At 39.3% G+C, this 20,941-nt stretch overlaps 1 protein-coding gene across 4 annotated transcripts; it reads left to right on the top strand.

The window, feature by feature from the left end:
• Positions 1–240: 240 nt before the first annotated feature.
• Positions 241–17,119, top strand: rufy3 (RUN and FYVE domain containing 3). 4 transcript variants are annotated; one of them, XM_034090542.2, is made up of 18 exons: positions 241–873; positions 5,306–5,479; positions 5,986–6,103; positions 6,879–6,980; positions 7,556–7,679; positions 8,539–8,603; positions 8,895–8,960; positions 9,038–9,107; positions 9,193–9,282; positions 10,192–10,275; positions 10,772–10,939; positions 11,847–11,944; positions 12,954–13,073; positions 13,859–13,985; positions 14,073–14,152; positions 14,243–14,273; positions 14,517–14,594; positions 15,426–17,119. In XM_034090542.2, exons 1-18 carry the CDS (start codon positions 618–620, stop codon positions 15,567–15,569), a joined length of 1,995 nt encoding a protein of 664 aa, XP_033946433.1. In that variant the 5' UTR covers positions 241–617; the 3' UTR covers positions 15,570–17,119. The 4 variants fall into 4 exon arrangements, with proteins under 4 accessions (XP_033946433.1, XP_033946435.1, XP_033946434.1 ...); XM_034090543.2 differs by lacking the exon at positions 241–873 and adding an exon at positions 2,855–3,535; XM_034090544.2 differs by lacking the exons at positions 12,954–13,073; positions 13,859–13,985; positions 14,073–14,152; ... (1 more) ...; positions 14,517–14,594; positions 15,426–17,119 and adding an exon at positions 12,109–12,812 and having other exon boundaries at positions 248–873.
• Positions 17,120–20,941: the final 3,822 nt, after the last annotated feature.

Here is a 20,941-nt window from a genome sequence, read left to right as displayed (position 1 = left end):
GTAATGTATCTCCTTCTAGTGACCATTTGGGGTATTACATGAGACAGGAGGGTCTGGTCACAAAACCAAATGTATACATCTGACATCGTTGCTATTATAAATACGCACTCATTCATGACAAAAAGTACCTTGTATCATACAAATTGTTTTCGTTAAGGTAATGTCTGTGTCCTTTTAACACAGAAAATAAGAACTTCATCAGAGTCTCAGAATATATAAGAGGCACAAGAGCTCCGGCCGATGTCGCAATGAATCGTTGGAGCTTCCAGGCCTTCAGTCATGGGTCTACTGCTAGTGACGTATCTCCCCTCATATGAACAATCTCTGGTCATGTGAACGAATTGCTGGAATGCTGACACAGCGCGCAAACTCTCGCGAAATTAGCAACAGATTTGAACAAAAATGCTAACGCAAAGCTATTTCCGGGTCAGGTGGAGGTTGTGGAGGACAGGGCGAAAGGCGTTGTGATTCATAGGGAAAAGGAGTAAACTAACCGGCCTATCGATTGTTTTGCTTTGCTAAACACGGAGGTGCATGGCCACTAATCGCTGCTAGCAGGCTGACCGACAGCACAGCACACTCCCTGGTCACATGAAGGGAATCTAACTGGAGAGAGGATGGCTGAGCGGGATGTGTCTCCGGGACATCCACCTCTGCAGTCATTTTCAGAGGAAAGTTCTGTGAGACAAAATTCCTCAGATGAAAACGGACACGTTGAAAGTCCAGATGAGACCCTCTCTCCGACTTCGGTGATATACTTCAAGGAGGCGTTGAACTCCTCTAACTTGATCTTTGGAAAGGCTGAGTCGCTGTCACCCTCCCCGCTTCGAAAGTATGACTTCAGGATTGAGAGAATCGAGTCAAAGCGCAAAAGTAAGTGTTTACGAACTTTAAAATAGTCCAGCTAGTTAACAGCAGCCTCCGCAATGTACTAGCATTAACAACTGTACCTGCTGTTAGCTTTGCTAGCTTGTGAGGGTTGTTAGCTAACTTTTGACTGTCCCTAAACAAACTACTTACTACCTCCGTTTGATTTATAAAACTGATAAAAGCTAGTGTTAGGGAGATGATACATAATACAAACTGTTTTGTCAGTTAAATTGCATCCTCAAATGTGTTTGCGAAAGGACAGCTTAGTGGTGTATCAATTAGTAAACATAGCTGCTGTAAACTTCATCCGGTTGCATGTGATCCTCTGTGGAACGTCCTGTGCGTCAAGTCTGTTTTGTCTGCCTTGGTTAATCGCTTCTCAACGCCACTGGCTGATATGGTTTACATTTAACGGTGGTTTGGTCACACATTAGCTAGCTGTCTGTGATAAATCTCCCACAATTCACCTCACCCAACAACATATTATGGCAGGAACAGAAAACAGATCATGATAGACTAACGTCATTTCGTTTAATGTTGCATCATCATAACATTATTGTCTATCTAGGTGAGACACTCATTTGTAAGGAGGGAAATGATGTGAGCATCCTGTATGTTTGTGTTGATGACTTGTCAGCGTTGTACCATCATATTGCTAAGGCCTCACCATTCAAGAGGATTAGTCGACTAATTGGTTGTTTTAGACTTAGTTGACTGAGATTTTCTTTACTCAATTAGTCCTTTTTAATGCTGAATGACTAACCTCAAAGGGTTTTATGTGCACATATGTTGTAAACATTAAATATAAGTTGGTGATTTTGCATTATTCTTTTAGTTGAAACTCAGTTTTGCACATTTATCAATTAAATTAAATGATAGATTGAATAATAAACTATTACCACTAGTCAAAATGTAGTTGGTCAACTAAGTTTCTCTTAAGTCAAGACTGCCCTAAATATTGCAATATGAAATGAAATACTGCAATATGGATAAAACTGGGACTGCTTCTTCTAAGTCGACTCTAAGAAACAAATCTATTGTGCCTATTCCTTTGCTGTTTTCTAATGTTATCCTTTTGGCATATGTATTTGGAGTGAGTTTGCTACTTTGCGAAGTAATTGGCCAACATACAAAATATATTATTTTATTTTCTGAAAGATCAATTGCTCAGAATAGACAACTTCTTCCTAAACCAGCCGATAACAAAGCCACCTGCCATTTGCCAAATAAAGTGTTAGGTGAATGCTGTGTAAATTCCAGGTAACTTGTCAACAAGGTTGTGTATGTAAAACGTTGTTTTTTTTAAACACAAATGAAAGTACCATTTATTATTGCTTATTTGTTCTGTCCAATGACCATTGACGCGGTGGTGTTCCAATTCTAAAGTATTCTGCATAGATTGAAATAGTGGCACACAAAACCATTGAGTGTCCATTTAAAAATGTCAATGACCTGCCATCGTACCAAGTAAGAAAACAAATCTAATCCTGCTGTTCAGATATTATAAGCCATAAAAATAACTTTTTATACAATGATTTTTAAACATTTATATAATAAGAGGTTTACAACATCCGTTTATTTTTCCCATCCTCTCTATAACACAAACATCATCCCCTTAATGTTCCCTTTTCATCAATAGCCTTAGCCTTTTAATTAGACCAACCTGCACCTGGCAGGTGGAAACTACAGAAATACAAGCCTTTATTTCTGACTTTCTAAGACAGACATCACATGATGAAAAATGTTTCCGTATGATTGGCCTTATATTTGCTCACTGCTTTGGCTGTCCTGCTGCAGCCCGTTCAATAATCATAAGATCAAATAACCTGCCTCTAACCCAGCTCAGGGGACACTGTTGATGCCTGAGACACAGATGAGTCCTCAATGCTGCATCATTAGACATTGACTACTCTAGGGACCCCCTCCCCCCTTTTTTTTTTTTTTTTTTTTACGCATGCACCATCTGCTCACGTGACAATGTGCTGCTGTACCCAGTACTGCTGTCAGCCATCTTGGTCGACACCCACCCAGTGTATTCACTGCGGTGCACAGGCAGTCCAATCACAGTGAACCGGTGCTGAGCTGACCGGAGGAGGGTTGTGATTTTCGACACTGTGCTCTCTTGCATTTTAAATCCCCCAGTCTGTACAAAAGGGCTAACAAGAGGTGGAGGAGGAGGTGGAGGAGGAGAGGGAAGGGCAGCCTCTCTCAACACAGCCGCGTATTCCACTCAGTTGTAAGCAGGAGGGGAGGAGGATGCAGGCTTAAAGAGGAGGAAAAGAAAGCAGCACCCTTTCAGACACCTGCTGAGAGCTGCTAGAGGCCTTCCTTGTCTTTGGCCTTTTTCTGCTCCTTGCTTTGATGCTTTCGTCATCCTCTCTCATTTCCTCTTGCCCCTGACCTGTTCTTTGCTGGGACTTGTTTTTCGAACAAAAGCACCTTTTTTTTCCCCCTCGTTGGTGTTGGTTTTGCATCAGCTGAGTCATCATGTCTGATCTGACGCCTCAGAGCGAAACCCCCACTCCCAACAACGACAAGATCACCCAGGCCGCCCGAGAGACCATTTATCTGTGCAACTTTCGCGTGTCTGTGGACGGCGAGTGGCTCTGCCTTCGAGAGCTCAACGACATCTCTCTGACGCCAGATCCAGAGCCGGCCCATGAAGGTAATGTGACTGATTAGCTCACGGTCCTGAGGAGGGCTGCAGAGCACAGTGGGATCTCTGTTTTGGGCGTGGTGGTTGCACAAGGTCCCCAGACGCAACACGTTCAATCCAGTGAGCTGTGCTAATGTGTCCCGTTTGAGCTGTGTCACCATGGATTTCAGGGTTTGATGAGAGAGTGTGAGAGCAACACAGCAGGATGACGCCGCCTGTAAATAAGACGGGGCCGGGCAACAAAACAACCAGGAAGTGCCACTTGTTTTGACGTTTGATTAAATTAGATTGCAGCAAATCAAATAGACAGCAATGATGGGTAATATTTGGTGTCTGCTTTCGTTAATCTTACTATAACATGCATCAGGAATAGGTTTGCGCCTTGGTGATGTTTTTGACCCACACTGATACTTAGCAAAACAGGATGCAACTGAATCCAGATATAAACAAGCTGTTCTTTTCATTATCGATTAGTCTCTATATCATTATCTTTATTAATCCATTCGTCTATAAAATGTAAGAAAACTGAATAATGTCCATCCCAGTTTCTCGCATACCAAGGTGGTGTCTTTTTAATGTTAGTCTTGAACCCAAAGACTTTAAGTTCAATGTGATATAAAACAGAGACAAAAAGAAATCTCCATATTGGAAAGCTAGAATGTTTTTGCATAACATCACTGCATATAGAATACTTATAGAATACTTATTGTTGCAGCTCTGTTTTGCGTAATTTATGTGGTCATTTTTGTTATGGTTTAATTGGATTGGAGCAGAGTATATGCTGCACAGCAAAGGCTTCCTCTTCCGCCTCTCTGGCCACGCCTTCTCTCAGCACAGAGCAGGCAGGTCACTGTTTTCCCGAGGAAGGAGGCAGTTTCTCCAGCTGGTTAGCAAGTCTGACACTGCAACACTTCAAACTTCTCTACTGTCATGACATATCAGAGGAAATGTCATAGACAACAGATACATTTGTTCTGTCCGGCGGCCACTGTAAAACCAAATGTATCGGCACCACTCTCTTACAGTATGTTAAAGTCTGATCAATGCGTTTAGTATCAGGGATGCTTGATATTTAATTTTCCATGTGTATCTGAAAATCTAGAACTGCAGAGTCATTTAATTCAAGCTGATCATTTTTATTTATTGCAATATTTCCATGTCTAGTCAATGAGTAAAAGCTTTTCAAATCTAATCTGAGCTATTCAAATGATACTCGTGGTTCATATTTACACCATTTTTGCAATAACATACCAACTTTTATGTGTCCTGAATAACATGGCCCAAATAATGGCAATTCACCACGACAGATGTTTCACGATAAAGTCCCTCATAGTCCTATCCTTAGTTAATTATCCGCCATTTTGTCTTGGAAGTCAATACTTTCATGCTATATAACTCAAGTCCAAGCAAATGCAAACTACAGATCAAATATCTGGATGTTTCATTAAATGTAAACAAATGCTAAAGGAGAGCACAACCCTGTATAACTCTTTGACTAAAAGTCTCTGGTTATTGTCATTCTCTTTTTCAAAGCTATTCATCGTTTCAACTTTAATGTTTGTATTAATAATTGTATTAAGGGTAATGCATCAGGTCAGTTTTAAGTTTCAATCTTTTCCGACTTTCCAGGAAAAGGTCTTTTGTTTTGTCACCATCATGTACTGCCCTATTCACACTGCAACACTTCCTGGAAAACATTGGATCTTACTAAATGTACCTCCCGCTGAGTCTGTGTCATGACTTATGACCTCCTTCTCCCTATTGGTTCTTCTCTGTTAGATCCCAAGGATCCCATTGCGATTGAAAGGCTTAACCTGATGAACATGGCCAAACTGAGCATCAAGGGCCTGATCGAGTCTGCTCTGAACCTCGGACGCACGCTGGACTCCGACTATGCGCCTCTTCAGCAGTTCTTTGTGGTCATGGAGCACTGTCTGAAACATGGCTTGAAAAGTATGTACAGCACACTTCAAACAGTGTATGACAGCAACAGTCTATAACACACAAACACTTTTTCCTCATGTATTGGTTAACATAAAAGCCAGCGTACTGCAATGATTTTTATATATACAAAATGTCTCTTAGTTCACTACCAGAATACATAGAAATATACAATCTGTGTAGTTGTAAAGAAATATTAACAATCTACTTACCTTAATACCTCCTGCATGTATACCCAGCTCCATAGACATAGAGTTTAAGTCTCTTGAAATAACTTTTATCTTCCATATTGTGCGATTTCCCTTATATACTGTATTATCATCATATGAAAATTACTTTAATTAGCAAATATCTATTCAAACCAACCAAATGAGGGATATATAAGTGGTAAGAACGACATGTGTGCCAATTGAATGCTCTGTATTGGGTACATTTGAGTTATCTTTGTACACTTCAGTTCAAAGATTATTCCAAGTTAGTTTCTGTTGCTGAGCATGATGAGCCAAATTCCTCCTCAGCCAAGAAGACCTTCCTGGGGCAGAACAAGTCGTTCTGGGGGGCGTTGGAGCTGGTGGAGAAGTTGACCCCCGAGGCAGGAGAAATCACTGCCAGTGTAAAAGACCTGCCTGGCCTCAAGTGAGTTGAATACATCAATGACCTAAAGAGGACTGATTTGTCATAACTTAAGCTCAGAGTCCTGTTGTGAACCCTGAAATGTTGAGTGCACCGAAGTTTAATGTTTGAAATGTATACTACGGGATTTGGGGGTTATTGTCGATGCCGAGTCCATTTCTGACATTTTTGGGATACAAAATGGCAGCTATAGCCAGAAAAAAACATAATTGTACTCTCTGTGGGCTGATTCTGATTAATTTTGGGTTGATTTAGAAGATTTAGGGGGCTCTGGATCATTTCGATTGGACAGATTACTTATTTATTTGAAAAATAACGCGTCCACAGTAGAGGCAATCACTTTCATTTGGTGCTCTCTAAACCAATGGTCGCAACACTATTCATGGTAGTACAAATATGGCCACGTTCTGGTAAAACTGCAATTGTTTATCCTGAACATTTCAGAAATGGATTCAGCATCCTCAATAACCCCCAAAACCACACCAAAATTATCCGAATGGGCCAAGCCAGTTTTTTTTTACTATTGTCAACATAGGCTACAATACTAATTAACACTAATTGTGCTAATTGCCCAACATATTCAAGTTAGCATCAGGCAGTTTCTATGTTTCTACTAAACATTTCCGGGCTCACTAAGCTGGCAACTAGACTATTAGACTTTGTTGAAATTATCATGGCGCTTTTTTGCAAAAAACGAACCCTGGTGTCCATTTGAAGCTGCTTGGACAGCTGTTTATTGAAGGGTTTTTTAATTGTAGTCTCCTGTGTTCGGTTACAGGACTCCTCTAGGACGAGGGCGTGCCTGGTTGCGATTGGCCTTGATGCAGAAGAAACTCTCTGACTACATGAAGACCATCATCAACAGAAAGGACCTGCTCAGGTGAGTCTCATACAGTGTGAGGCCCACTGGCACCTGGAATAACTGTTTAGAAGTAAGGACAAGAAATGAAATAGTTTTCTGTTTTAATCACCTAATGAAAGCAATTTGCACATACCTTCCCTGTTTGTGGTAAATAAGTCTTTGTCTCCCTGCTACTGGTCCAAGCACCAAAAACACTGGATCCTACATTCCCCATAATGCAGCATGAGTAGAGTGGTGCATTGATGTATTTTTGTATCCCGACCCAGAATGTAGCATCCCAAGGGGTCCCCGACAAAAAGCAATGGGATTTTTCAAGTCAAGGGAACCCGGAAGTGCTAAAATGCTGACTCATTTCCCGGTTTAAGGACTCAGGCCTGCACCACTCTATAGAGCCTTTCATTAGACCCTCAAAAGTGGTACGGGGCCTGGAAGATAGCATCGCATTGCTTCCCTCTACATAATTCACAATGTTTTTCCATTGGATTTTGAAGTATAGCAGAAAAAAGCTCTGTAAAAACCACACAAATGTAAAACTGCTGGAACATTAAGCAGTTTTCTTGTCAGTGACAGTGTTTCTCACTACTACTTTATAGTGAATTTTATGAAGCGAATGCCTTGATGATGGAGGAGGAAGGAGCCGTCATCGCTGGGCTGCTCGTTGGACTAAATGTCATTGATGCTAATCTGTGTATGAAGGGAGAGGACCTGGACTCTCAGGTAACGCCTCCATGTCCCACCAACATTCAGAGCTGCGATAACACAGGGACATTTTGACTAGTGGTTACGTGAAGGCAGGGACCGACAGTGCAGTCCAGTGTATCTCTCAGATAACAGAAAATGCTGCATCGTGTTTGTGTAGGCTAAAATACTCTGAATAAACATGTCGGCAGCAGTGAGCAAGAACACTTGAGTTGAATCCCTTGCCTTTCACATTTTTGTTATAACTTTGTAGGGTATTTATGTAGGCATTTAATTAACAGTTTTTCTAAGTGTAGATTTCGCCTCAATTCACCAAATGTTAGGATAACATAATGCTTCATTTGCATGTTTAAAACACTTCAAATGTAAAAATAACTGTAACTTCAATACGTTTTACCCTTAAAACATTTGAATAAAAAAAAAAGAAATCTCCAAAATGTATTTAAAGGGCTCTGAATCACTTTGTCTCTTAATTTGTCCCCATAATAAATCTGCATTCATCCAATGTCAAGACTTCTATTCCAGAAATCATCAAGTAAATGTCTTTAATCTTCATCAGCTGGCAATGTGGGAATAAAGACAGAGTTATTGGGAGGATAGGCAGCTTGCCATCACTTTCGTAAACAAGTGTTACTCCAAGTAGGACAGAGTGAAACCTCTCCACGTACAAAGTTCTTGTTAATTGACTCCTGAAATATTTAGATAACCTGAATGCATCTAAACCAGGACACAACTGCATGTGGACATGCATCAAAGTGCACACATTAGCAAAGCTCTTCCAGAAGCACTCGTGTTATTCTTGCATTTATTGCATTGGAGCTGCAGTGTGCTTTCAGTTGTCATTGATCGTCTTCTTCTTACTTAATTGCTTCTGCAGGTCGGGGTGATTGATTTTTCAATGTACCTCAAAGATGGAGGCCACAGTAGTAAGAGTGCAGAAGGGTGAGTTCTCTTTTCTTACTTCAAAATCATTTCAGCTATCAAAATATGTAGTTGTTTAATTTCTGTAGTATCTATCTAAAGCATGTATTGGTCTACATCCTAAGTGCTTTTCAAGTGTCTTAATGTTGTCACTTCATCTTTTGCTTTGTCTACATTTGTCTATTTACTTAAATGTTAGGACAGGGGAAATCTGAACTTCTTACAACTTAAAAAGCTTTGTTTCATGAACATTTAAATACACGTTTTTGCATGGTTCAATGAAAACTGACTAAAACATTCCTGCTTCTTCAGTGACGGTCAGATCACAGCGATCCTCGACCAGAAGAATTATGTGGAGGAGCTGAACAGACATTTAAGGTTTGTGAGAGCCCCTCTTCACCTTCTCCAGCAGCGTGTTGAGCTCCAGACTGACGTGATGCTTCCTGTGTTTACAGCGCATCAGTAAATAACCTCCAGGCCAAGGTGGACGCTCTGGAGAAGTCGAACACGAAGCTGACAGAAGAGGTGAGAGTCGTTCACAGCTGAGCTAAAACACAGCGGTCGGCTTGTTGTTGTTTACAGAACGGTTACTTGACTTTTGTCTCTTCAGCTCGCCGTGGCAAATAACAGGATCATCACTTTACAAGAAGACGTGGAGAAAGTGAAGGAGGAGAGCTCATATCAGCTGGAGTCGAGGAAGGTGAGCACATCACACATTTCATTGTTTGGAAAGTGGAGACAAAACACTACAGTCTGATCATTTTACCCACACTCAATAATGTATACCTCAAATGCAATCCAGAACTCTGTTTGTAGTAGGGTGACCAGAGACCAGAGGTTTACAATGCGATGATTATTTTCAATGTTAGAATAAAGTAAAACAATACAATAAACAAATAACAGTAGAACTTAAGAGACATTTTAAGGGATAATGTGCCCACTCATTGCACAGCCACATACTGAATAAACCAACGATTTGACTCACAATATTCATTTTAAATGATTTTATTGATTGTGAGTATTAACAACCTCTGAATTATTAGAACAGTTAGAATCAAGTATTCAACCAAGCCATGTTGAAAAACGATATTATTATATATTTTTAAACATATCCAGTTACGTTTACACAATAAATGATGTGCAATATGTTTATCAGTTATATAATATGTAGTTTCCCATCCTATGGTATTAAGGTCATTCTTGTTTTCCTAATAAATACATTTAAATGTCATAATTAGTTTGACCCAGATCACTAAAAACGAATTGGGGTTCAAGGATTCCTCTTTTAATACGTTAGAAAGATATCTCAATTTTAGCATATATTTAAATACACTGACTTTTATTAGGATGGTATCCATTACTAATTGAGACCAACGAGTGTATATTATTGAGTATTACAAGCCCTCTGTATTAAAGACGTATACATGATTTATCCAATATTTGTCACACTGGTAGTTGATATAGGAAGTATTTGTTTTTACCATATTGCTCAGTCGCTATTTTGAATGGTGGTGATTGGTAGCCAAGTTAAATTACTTGTTCTCAAAAGTACTTTAACTGTACATATTTCTGCAATATACATTCACAAAAAATCCTTTGTTTTTTTCAGGCACCAAGAAGCGACTCGGCCCCAGACGGACAGGTGCTGGGTGAAACACGCAAGCAGCTCAAAGAGGAAACTTTGCTTCGATTGGTGCGTTCAGGCTCTTCACAAAGCTTCTCTGTTCATGTTTGGGTTTCTATATTGTTATGACATACTGAGAGAATCTATCAAATGAATAGATATGGATATAAAATATACACTTATGTGCAATTTCGCTTTATTTCTTTAAAATGTATTTACCATTTTTCAACGATACCGGCTCCTTGAATACCTTTCACTTACGTTTTAAAATTCAGCTTTTTACAATTTTTTTCCCGGTTCACTTAACCAGTCACTTGTTTTTGCTTATTTGTTTATATTTCTAAATAACATGTGTTCACTTTTCTATTTAATATTATAGTCTACTCTTTTTCTTTTTGCCTTTTAACCGCTATCTACCTTTGCTGCTGTAGTGCAGTAAGTGTCTCATTGTCATATGCTAAAACACGGCATGTTAACTTAACCTCGATGGGTAGAATCCCTACGCAGAGGAAATATCAGCTTCCTTTTGTGAAGTGTGTGTCTGAAGTTGGATGTGTGTGTGCAGGATGTGGAGAAGGAGCTGGAGGTGCAGATCGGGATGAAGCAGGAGATGGAGCTGTCCATGAAGATGCTGGAGAAAGACGTGTGTGAGAAGCAGGACGCGCTGATGGAGCTGAGACAGCAGCTGGAGGACCTCCGGGTCATCAACCAGCAGCTGAGCCACAAGTCTCAGGTCAGTCTGCTCCCATCCTTACATTTCACATCAACGGAGAAAAGGAAGGGATACTGAGCCGTTTATTGTTGTCTGCTTTACGGGGAAAAACACCAACATGTAATCTACTTTATTGTTTTAGGGTTATAGTCTAATCTAGCTGCCAGCTCATAGGGTCATATTATGAAGCCGGAAATGTCGAGTACACCAAAGTGTTATGATAGAAATGTGTAGTAGGGGTCCTCAGCACATAAAAAACTGCCGAATGCTACCTTTCGTTGAACTAGCATAAGTTGAGTTAATTAGCATCAATGGCATTACAGCCTATGTAAACAATATATATATAATTTTTTTTTAAATGCTTGGCCGATTTGGAATTGTTTGTAATGGTTTTGGGGGTTATTGAGAATGCTGAGTCAATCTCTAACATTTGTATTTTACACACTATCTTGTCTTTTTTATTTTTGCTGTAATTTCATTGTTTACAGTGTTGGTTTTTAATCTGTAAAACCCACTGAGACAAACATGTTTTGTGATATTGGGCTATACAAATAAACGTTGATTTGATTTGATAAAGCACTACTCCCGCCCAGGTCACAAACTGTTCTCTCCTGCCTTCCGGTCAGAGGTACAGGAGTTTTAAAACACGGACAAATGGAAAAACTGTTTTCACCCCTGGCCACCTTGCTGTTAAACCAGCAGTCATAAGTGCAATATTATTTAAATTACCCGACTCGTATGTACTTTTAAAAACGTTTTGAATGCACTTTATAGATTTGTATATCATGTATCTCTGTGTTTTTATTGTTTGTCTGTTTTCGTTTCTGCACTGCCAGGGTAGCACTACACAATATCATTGTATATTTGTTGTATAACGACAATAAAGGCTTTCTATTCTAATAAATTGCCCTTTCCTCCTCTTCCTCAGAGTGCAGACGCCGGCTCTAAACAGAAGAGTGAAGCCATCTCTCGCCTGGAGGAGAAGATAAACCAGATTTCAGGCACTGTCAAACAGATGGAGACCAGGTGAGGACAGCTCCTCCAAAGACTTCCTTTTGAATTATTATTACAGTACATTGTTTTTTCTTCACGGAATCACTTACGAAAACATCTTATTGTCCTTTTTTGTCATTCTCCTCCCTCCACTTTCATTAATTTGTTCATTCTCATTATTTATTTGAATCATTTAGTGAGAAGCATTTGGTGAAGCAGGCTAGGAACCTGAACTCAGCAGCGGGGAAGCTGCTGCAGCAGTAGCTCCCGCTTTCATAAAACTGAATACAAACATACAACCCCTGCCTAATATAGAAATAACCAAACTAGGATGTTATCTCTTTTCTGTACCATGCTCCTTTTGTTGTTGAAAATCAAACCATTTTCCCACAAGCTCCTGCAGTGGCTCTCCAGCATCCGCTTCGAGTAGTGTGGACTGAATGGATCTATTTAGCGTCCCTAAATCCTTGTGTTCAGATGTTATCCACATCAGAGTTATACTTCTGTTTGGTAGGCATTTCTTCAAAATACCGCATTGACGCTTTTTTGGCAAAAGACGAGTAGATGGCAGGGTGGTTGGAAGTTCACTGTGAACAGCTTTTAAAGATTTCAAGGATTGAGTGAACAGTTCCTGGTTATTTAAGAGGTAATGGACTTTCAGTAATGTTACTCCAAAGAATAAGAAAATGTCCGACCCACAGAGAATGAAATGATGTTGATGCGCTGGTGTCACATGCTGTCAATTGGTGATCCAAATTCAAGTGTAAAAGGGCCAGGACAAGGGTAGGATGAAAAAATATGAAAATGGTCAAATTAATTTATTAATTTTGAATTGTATGTGAGCATAACATTGGTGTAAACTGTAGTAATCATTAGGCTAATAAAACAATAAAGAAACACAGCCTGCTTCATCTTCTTTGGCTAAGGTTCTTTCAGTCTTCACTTCTTTGTGTTTTTTCATTTATTTCTGTTCCAACCATGTTTCTTTTCGTCAAGTTTTTATTTTACCATACGTTTGTGTAACACCCCCTCCCCTAACCAGATACAAACAGGCTGAGAGAGAGAGGGCTCTGGCTGTAGAGGCCAACCGGCTCTTCAAACAGGAGTTTGGGGACAAAATCGAGAGTCTGCAGGTAGAGGTGGAGCTGCTGAGGAAGCACAGGTACTCTCCTCTGTCTTTTTCACTGTTATTTATCCTATTTAGATTATAGATTATAGATTATATATATATATTATATATCAAGTAAACGTACAAAAGTATTGCCTTCAAAATGTACTTAAAGTACCAAAAGCTAAAGTACTCATTATGCAGATAGGCCCATTTTAGAATAATTTATATATTATGTTTTGATTATAATGATTGATCATGAAAGTGTTCTCAACGCTGGTAAAGGTGCAGCTAGTTTGAATGACTTTGTATACTGCAGGGTAGCTTGTGGATTTACTCCAGGTGGAACTAAAGTCTGATTCAACACTTGATTATATTTCAGATCATTCATCCAGATCTGTGAAGTAACTAAAGGTGCAAAATAAATGTAGTGAAGTCAAAGTATACCATTTACCTCTGAACTGTAGTGGATTAGGTAACAACAAATGTAAATACAAGTATCTCAGAATTATACTTAATTACAGTACTTTAGTAAATGTACTTAAGTAAGTTACTTTACACCACTGATTTTATGCAGGGTGAAAAGACTTCTGGGAAATGAACTTAATTCTAATTCTGGTCTAGTAATGGTAATGTAGGGGTAAATATTAAAATATGTATGTTTTTTCTATATATATATATATATATATATAGAAAAAACATACATATTTTAATAAAAATATATATATATATAAGGTGACTTTAAAATGCTGCCTGTGGCCTTAATTTCGTTTTTAGACTCGGATCATTGTTTTCCTGCTCTTCTGTCCTTTTGTATACGTTACACTTGCTGGTTTCAGGGGTTATCTGGAGGTGGAGCTGAGGAAAGAGCGGGAGTGGCGGAGCGAGCATCACCATGGCGACGCTGCGTCCGCACAGCCTGGTGCTCCTCGGAGGGAGAGGAGACTCCCAGAGAACATACCAAAGGTAACGCTCTGATCTCAGATAATTAAAAGTGTTGTTTGACCGTCTCCACGTTGTTATTTATATAATATCTGTGTATTGTCCGAACAGCGTCCCTCAGAAGCTCTGTCAGCCAAACGGGAGAGCGAGCAGTCAGGAGCAGAGGACAAGAGCAGTCTGAGCTCCAGCCTGTAGGTCCTGTTAACAACTACAGCTTTAGGAAAAACATAAATCATTGAGGAAATATTATTTGTATTTATTATTTTACCTCCTTTTTTAAGGTCCTCAAGGTCACACCATGAGGATGAGCAGGTAAGGTCTAACATGCACTACGCAAAATATTTGATTATCTTACTGTAGTTTATTATCCGTTTATACATTTTTGATAAGGAAAAAATCATTCCAAGTATTTAAATTAAGTAGTTTGTTACCATAAAGATGCACACAAGAACTGTAGTAACAGTCAATCAGCGATTCAATACATAAAAAAACGGCTATAATTAACCATATGAATAATAATAATAATCAGTCTTATTTTCAACCGATTTCCTGCAGGAAGAGTCCTTCGGGGAGATCAGTCCGCCGTGCATCTGTATGATGTGTGAACAGGAGGACTCCCTCCTGAAGACAAAGGTACGAGAAAGGAATATTATTCCTACCCACAATACATTTCACAATCTGAAGTGCTGCTATAAATCCCACAGCCTCTGTCTTTACCCTAACATTACAGGAACTGACAACCAATGATACCATTTTTAAATGCAAGGTTTACACAAATGGGATTTGAAGACCAATTATTCTTCATACCAAATTTTAACTTGGTCATGGCACTCCTCCATTATGAACTTTTAATTCAAATTAGCATCAATGAAATTTCACTTTATCAACTAATTTGTATTTTCTTTACCATAGTAGCCTGTGTGGATAATGCATATGTGTATGTGGATAATCTCACATAAAGTTTGGTCACATTTTTAAACTAATAATTTCCTGTATGCCTGTATTGATTTGATTTTATACCATTGACATGTTTGGCGAACCACTCGAGCTCTGAATGAGACATACAGTAAATTGATTTCTTAAGATTTAAAAATATTGACATTAATTAGACAGAAAGTTTGGCCGCATTGTGAAACGTTCTCAACGGCAGACATGAAAACAGAATTACAAAAGAGCTGTTACTGCTCTGAAGTCAAACATACCTTGTTTTAAATCTTCAGTTAGATCAATGCGGTGCTGCATTTTTGAATGCTTAAAAAGCAGTCACTTGCTCAAAAATATAATTAATTATAATTTGAAAAAAATTGTTTGTTTCAACTTTTTGAAATCAGGATATAAATGGAACAGCCAAAGTGCTATAAGAACTATTGAGGTGTGAAATAAATAATACTGTGTGGGGTTCAATCTGCCAGCGTCCTTCACTTCCTGTCCCAGTGCGTTATAACCCTGTTCTCTTGTGTGCAGAAGCAGTGTAAGAACTGCGGCGGGGTTTTCTGTGAGAGCTGTGTGTCCAACGAGCTGCCGTTACCTTCCTCCATCCTCCCAGAGACTGTGTGTACCTCCTGCTTCTCTCTGTTGCTCCAACAATACGCTTCAACACCAACCTGAAACAACTCTGCATTTTACTACAGGACACCATGAACGGACACATGGAAACCGAGGCATTCAATACAAAGCTGGCACTGCAAAAATGCACTTTTTGACTTTGTGTCCCGAGACATTATGAAAAATCTGATGGTGTTCCGAAGGAGGTCTGAACTCTAATGTCCAAACATGTGCCAATTAGAGCTGTTTTTTTGGAGGCAGGTTTTTATTCTTTCAGATACTGTTATCTGTTATTCTTCCTCCAGGAAAACCTGCACTCAAAAAGCTGTCAAATGGCACCTGGATTGAAATGTATAGAAAAAGTCAACTTGAATCATCTCATCTCGTGCATGAAAACTGACTGCACAGTGTCCACTAAGTGGATGATTGATTAAGAAGGTCAACTGTTATATTTATATTAAAAGTAATTAGGTTTTAAAATACAGGACTTTTTTTTGCTTTAGTCACAACTGTTCTCCACCGCTCTAAATCATATACAGATCAGTAAAAGATCCAGTGGATTAGATGAAGCATGAAGTTTCACACTTTTGACCAAATACTTTATGAAACATTGTATTTAAAATGTGTCAATATTTGGAGAAAGCTTTATTATCCACTCTAAAATTGTATTTAAAGAAATTCTAATAATACATGCGTCAAGTCTAACGAGTAATTTTAAGGCTAGAAAAAATACAAATATTTAAGATGTAGGCTACTGTATCACAATGGCACATTTCTAGTCTGTGCCGTGTTTCTTATCACAATATCATTATGTGATGGAGACACATAGCACACTGTGCTGTTCAGACTGTAGAGTGGAGTATGCTGTTTGACATTTTGGGCAGTGTGCTGATTCTGTCTTGCAATGAGTTAATGACAAAATCGTTACAACTACTTTCAATATATGAAGCTACAGTCAGCAGCAGGTTAGCTTAGCACAAAGACTATAATTGGTATATATTTTTTGTTTTATAGTACCAAAAAACAGATAAAGTGTAAAAATGATGGTATGGGGGGACTCTTTTCCTGGTTACAGTAAATTCCTTTAGTGTTGAATGTGTTTGTGACTTTTAGAATTACTGGAAGGCAAACCTTTGGACTGAGTCAGATAGTCTTTATGCTCGGCTAAGCTAACATGCTAGTGGCTGTAGCTTCTTCAGGCATAATCGTATCTCCCATGATGCCACACTAAGTTTACAAAGCTGAATATTCTTGGTAAAATATGTATTTACTATTGTGTTCAGTGTTAGTTAGGAGTGGCATTAACACGTTTTCTTACAGACCCTGGTTTTTCTCAAACAGTTCGGCAGTTGAGGTTATTGTTTTCTGGATAATGTACCTTTCTTTTCTGGACATCTAAACATATTACGGCACTTTTAAAAGCATGGCTCTGGCTGTACTGAATAGGGCTTATAGCTGCAACAGCTTTTTTTATGTTTTGATTTATATGAAGAAAAATTAGAAGCTCAGTAAAACGGCTTATTGTTCTTGTTGAAGCTCTTTAAACCATGAGTTGGAAATGCGTGTTAGATGATCAACAATAAACTTTTATTAAATGTTACTGTTTAAATGGATTACCCAGTCATATTTTTCATTTTAATCCTTTGTTTTTTTTATTCTTTATTCATTTGGGGTCACATTATAATACAAGTACAGTTTTTCAAATCATATATTTTTAGAGACCCGAAAGTGACATTGCAAACAAAATTAGTCAAGATAAAATAAAAACGAAAAAGTACAACACAGGGGTTGTTTGAAATAGCAAATGTCTACACATGTATGCATACATATCAACATACATATACACATACATGTGACCATACATGCACACACATATACATTCAATCGGTGTATAGAAACAGTCAAATGGTCGTCTTTGGGATATGTACATTCTCCACTTTTTCCATATTTCTTCAAATGTGTTTTCCTGAAGCCTCATTGAGAAGGTGATTCTTTCCGTAACATAGATTTTCATGTCGTACCAGTTGTCAAGAGAAGGGATATCCGCTTTGAGCCATTTTCTAGTTATTGCTTTTTTTGCTGCAACAGTAAGAATTTGAAGTTTGTGGGGATTGAATGTACGAGCCCAAATAGAAATTCGTCCCAGTTTAAAGGGATTTTTCCTGTAGTACTATTTCAATTTCTAAATGGATCTTTTGCCAAAAAGTTACTATTAAAGGGCAAGTCCAAAACAAATGGTAGTGATGTGCTAACTGAGAACCCATTTCCTCCAGCAGCTGGGGGGCCCTAGATGATGTGATGAGCAGGGCTGAAAAAGTGCCTGCTCAGCATCTTCCAACTAAACATCCTGTAGGTGCCTGAGCTCGAGATCTTCCATTGAAAAGTGCAGTCATTTGTCCAGACTTCCTCAGGGATGCTTTTGTTTTTCGTTTTCCCAAATCAAGATCATGTGAGCACCATCTTAATATCTTCATTTCCTCCAGCAAGGTACGCCTGGTAAGGACCCTTAACCATAATTTTAAGGAGAGGTTGATCCAGCGGTTATCTTTTTCCAGTACGTTTTTAACATGTCTTTTATCCCCTAACCTTGCCTCGATTGGTACTCCTCCTGATACATTATTCTCAATTTCTTTCCGTAGTCTGACTTGCACCAGCAGAACAAGCTTCTTAATTGGGCTGATGTATAGTAGTCCTTCAAGCAGGGGAGCGCTACTCTTCCCTTGTTTTTTGCTAGTTGAATAATAATAAATAATAATACATTGCATTTGAAAGCGCTTTTCCAGGTGCTCAAAGACGCTTTACAGTGGTGATAAAACATGATAAAATAGAATTTAAAAGTTATTAGAACAAGATAAAATAACATTTAAAAGTTATTAAAACAGCAATACAGCATAATTCACAGATTAAAAGCCAGTCTGAAGAGGTGAGTTTTGGTCAGTGTTTTGAAAGTGGGGGGGGTCAGTGCAGTCTCTGATGTGTTGTGGGAGGGAGTTCCAGAGGGTGGGGGCAGAGATGGAGAAGGCTCTATCCCCCCAGGTTCGAAGCTTGGTTTGCTTGGGGATAGAGAGGAGGTTCGCTTCTGATGAGCGAAGGCTGCGGGAAGGGGTGTAGTGGTGGATCAGGTCGGAGAGGTAGGGGGGAGCCTGGTTATTGAGAGCTTTGTGTGTTAACAGAAGGATTTTGAAGTGTATTCGTTGACGAACAGGGAGCCAGTGCAGGTTTTGAAGGACGGGGGTGATGTGGTCTCTGGAGCGGGTGTGGGTGAGGAGGCGGGCAGCGCAGTTCTGGATGTATTGTAGTTTATTTAGGATTTTGGATGATGAACCATACAGGATACTGTTGCAGTAGTCCAGTCTTGAAGTGACAAATGCGTGGATGAGGGTTTCAGCAGCCGGGAAGGTGAGTGAGGGACGGAGGCGGGCAATGTTTTTCAGATGGAAGAAGGCGGTCCTGGTGATGTGGTTTGTGTGTTTGTCAAATTTGAGCTGGCTGTCAAAGATTACTCCAAGGTTGCGAATGTGAGGAGAGGGGGTTAGAGTGGTGCTGTCAAAGGGTGAGGTTGAAGTTCTGAGTGGTGTTGGTGCGGGATGGGGGTCCGATTATGATGATATCAGATTTGTCGCTGTTCAGTTGAAGGTAGTTTGTTTGCATCCAGGATTTAATTTCTGAGAGACAGTTGGTGAGTGAGTTGTGGCAGTGATGGTTTTTGTGGAGATGTAGAGTTGGATGTCATCAGCGTAGCAGTGATACTGGAGGTTGTAGCGACGGATGATTTTTCCAAGGGGGAGTATATAGAGGATGAAGAGGAGGGGACCAAGCACCGAACCCTGGGGGACGCCTTGGTTCAGAGGGGCAGTGGAGGAAGTGCAGTTATTGATGTGGATGAACTGGTGTCTGTTGGTGAGGTATGATTTCAACCAGGAGAGTGCAGTGTCAGTGATGTTGAGGGATGATTCCAGGCGGGACAGCAGGATGGTGTGGTCGATGGTGTCGAACGCTGCTGTGAGGTCGAGGAGGATGAGGATGTTGAGATTGCCGGAGAGGAGGAGGTCGTTAGTGATTCTGAAGAGGGCTGTCTCTGTGCTATGTTTTGTCCGGAATCCTGATTGAAAGGGTTCAAACAGGTTATTGGAGCTGAGGTGGGATTTTAGTTGGAAGGCTACAACACGTTCGAGTAGCTTTGATAGGAACGGGAGATTGGAAATGGGCCGGAAGTTGGACATGATGTCATGTGTGAGTCCGGGTTTTTTTAGTATGGGTGTAACAGCAGCCATTATAGTTGAAGAGTACAGAATCTAATCCTTGGTTTCTTCCCTTGCCAGATGCACCTTGATATGGTTTTATCCCATTCGTTAAACTGCTTGTCTGTGATTTCAATTGGTAGATTCTGGAAAAGGTATAAGAGTCTAGGTAGGATGTTCATTTTCACTGATTCTATTCGAGATTCAAAGCTCAGCACTGGGATCACGTTCCATCTATTTATGTCTTCTATTTTCTGACTTAGAGGGTTGAAATGTAGTGTATACAATTCCTCTGAATCTTTACAGATGCTTACATCCATATATTTTAAGTGGTTCAGATCCCAATTAAGATCAATGAGTGAGTTTATATGTTTGCTTGGCTTGTAATTAAAGCTCAGTATTTGGGTTTTTGTTATATTGAGTTTGTACCCTGAGACAGAACTATAAGTATCCAAAAAAGTCAGTAAACTCAAGAATGACAGGTTTGACAGGTATATTAATATATCATCAGCAAATAATGATAATTTATGTTCCTGACCATATACTTATATATATATACGTATACCGGTAATATTGTTATTTTGAGTAACCCCCAAACTCAGAGCTTCGATATAAATTGCGAATAACAGAGGGCTAATTGGACATCCCTGTCGTGGCCCTCTCTCAAGGCAGAAAGAATTTGATATGGCTCCATTTATTTGTATTCTTGCATAAGGGTTGTCGTACAGTGCTTGAACTGTATTAGTAAAGATCTTGTGAAAGCCAAACTTTTCAAGAACTTGGTATAGGAATTATACTATGTATAATACTTGTTTCAGGGTCTTTTATTTTATAAATTGTGTTTTCTACCTGTTTTTTTAGTTTGTAAGCCAATAGTTTTGCTGATTTACCTCCTACCTCATAATAACTTTGTTTTTTTATGTGGTTTGAGAGGATTTCATGGAGTTCGTTCTTTTTTGTATCTATTTCCATTTTAGTTTTTGTATTTAGGGTTTTCTTATGTATAGTTTTAGTTCTGTTTGAAGTTTATTTGTTTTCTCTTTTCTTTGCTTATTTATGTTTGAGGAGTATCCAATTATTTGTCCTCTTAGGACAGCTTTGCATGCATCCCACAAGATTATTGGGGACACTTCTCCATTATCATTATCGTTCAGATAATCTTTTATATGGGTCCTGATTTGAGGCCTAATTTGG

Source organism: Pseudochaenichthys georgianus, chromosome 9 (genome assembly GCF_902827115.2).
Source record: "Pseudochaenichthys georgianus chromosome 9, fPseGeo1.2, whole genome shotgun sequence".
Taxonomy (NCBI): Eukaryota; Metazoa; Chordata; class Actinopteri; order Perciformes; family Channichthyidae; genus Pseudochaenichthys; species Pseudochaenichthys georgianus.
This window is presented reverse-complemented; position numbering and strand designations above follow the sequence as displayed.

What these genes read in the sequence shown, in the direction of transcription:
- rufy3 (XM_034090542.2), top strand. Translation starts at nt 618, where the DNA reads ATGGCTGAGCGGGATGTGTCTCCGGGACATCCACCTCTGCAGTCATTT. An exon ending in GAGCTGAACAGACATTTAAG is followed by an intron (nt 8,961 to 9,037) that starts GTTTGTGAGAGC and finishes CTGTGTTTACAG; the next exon opens with CGCATCAGTAAATAACCTCC. An exon ending in AGGAAACTTTGCTTCGATTG is followed by an intron (nt 10,276 to 10,771) that starts GTGCGTTCAGGC and finishes GTGTGTGTGCAG; the next exon opens with GATGTGGAGAAGGAGCTGGA.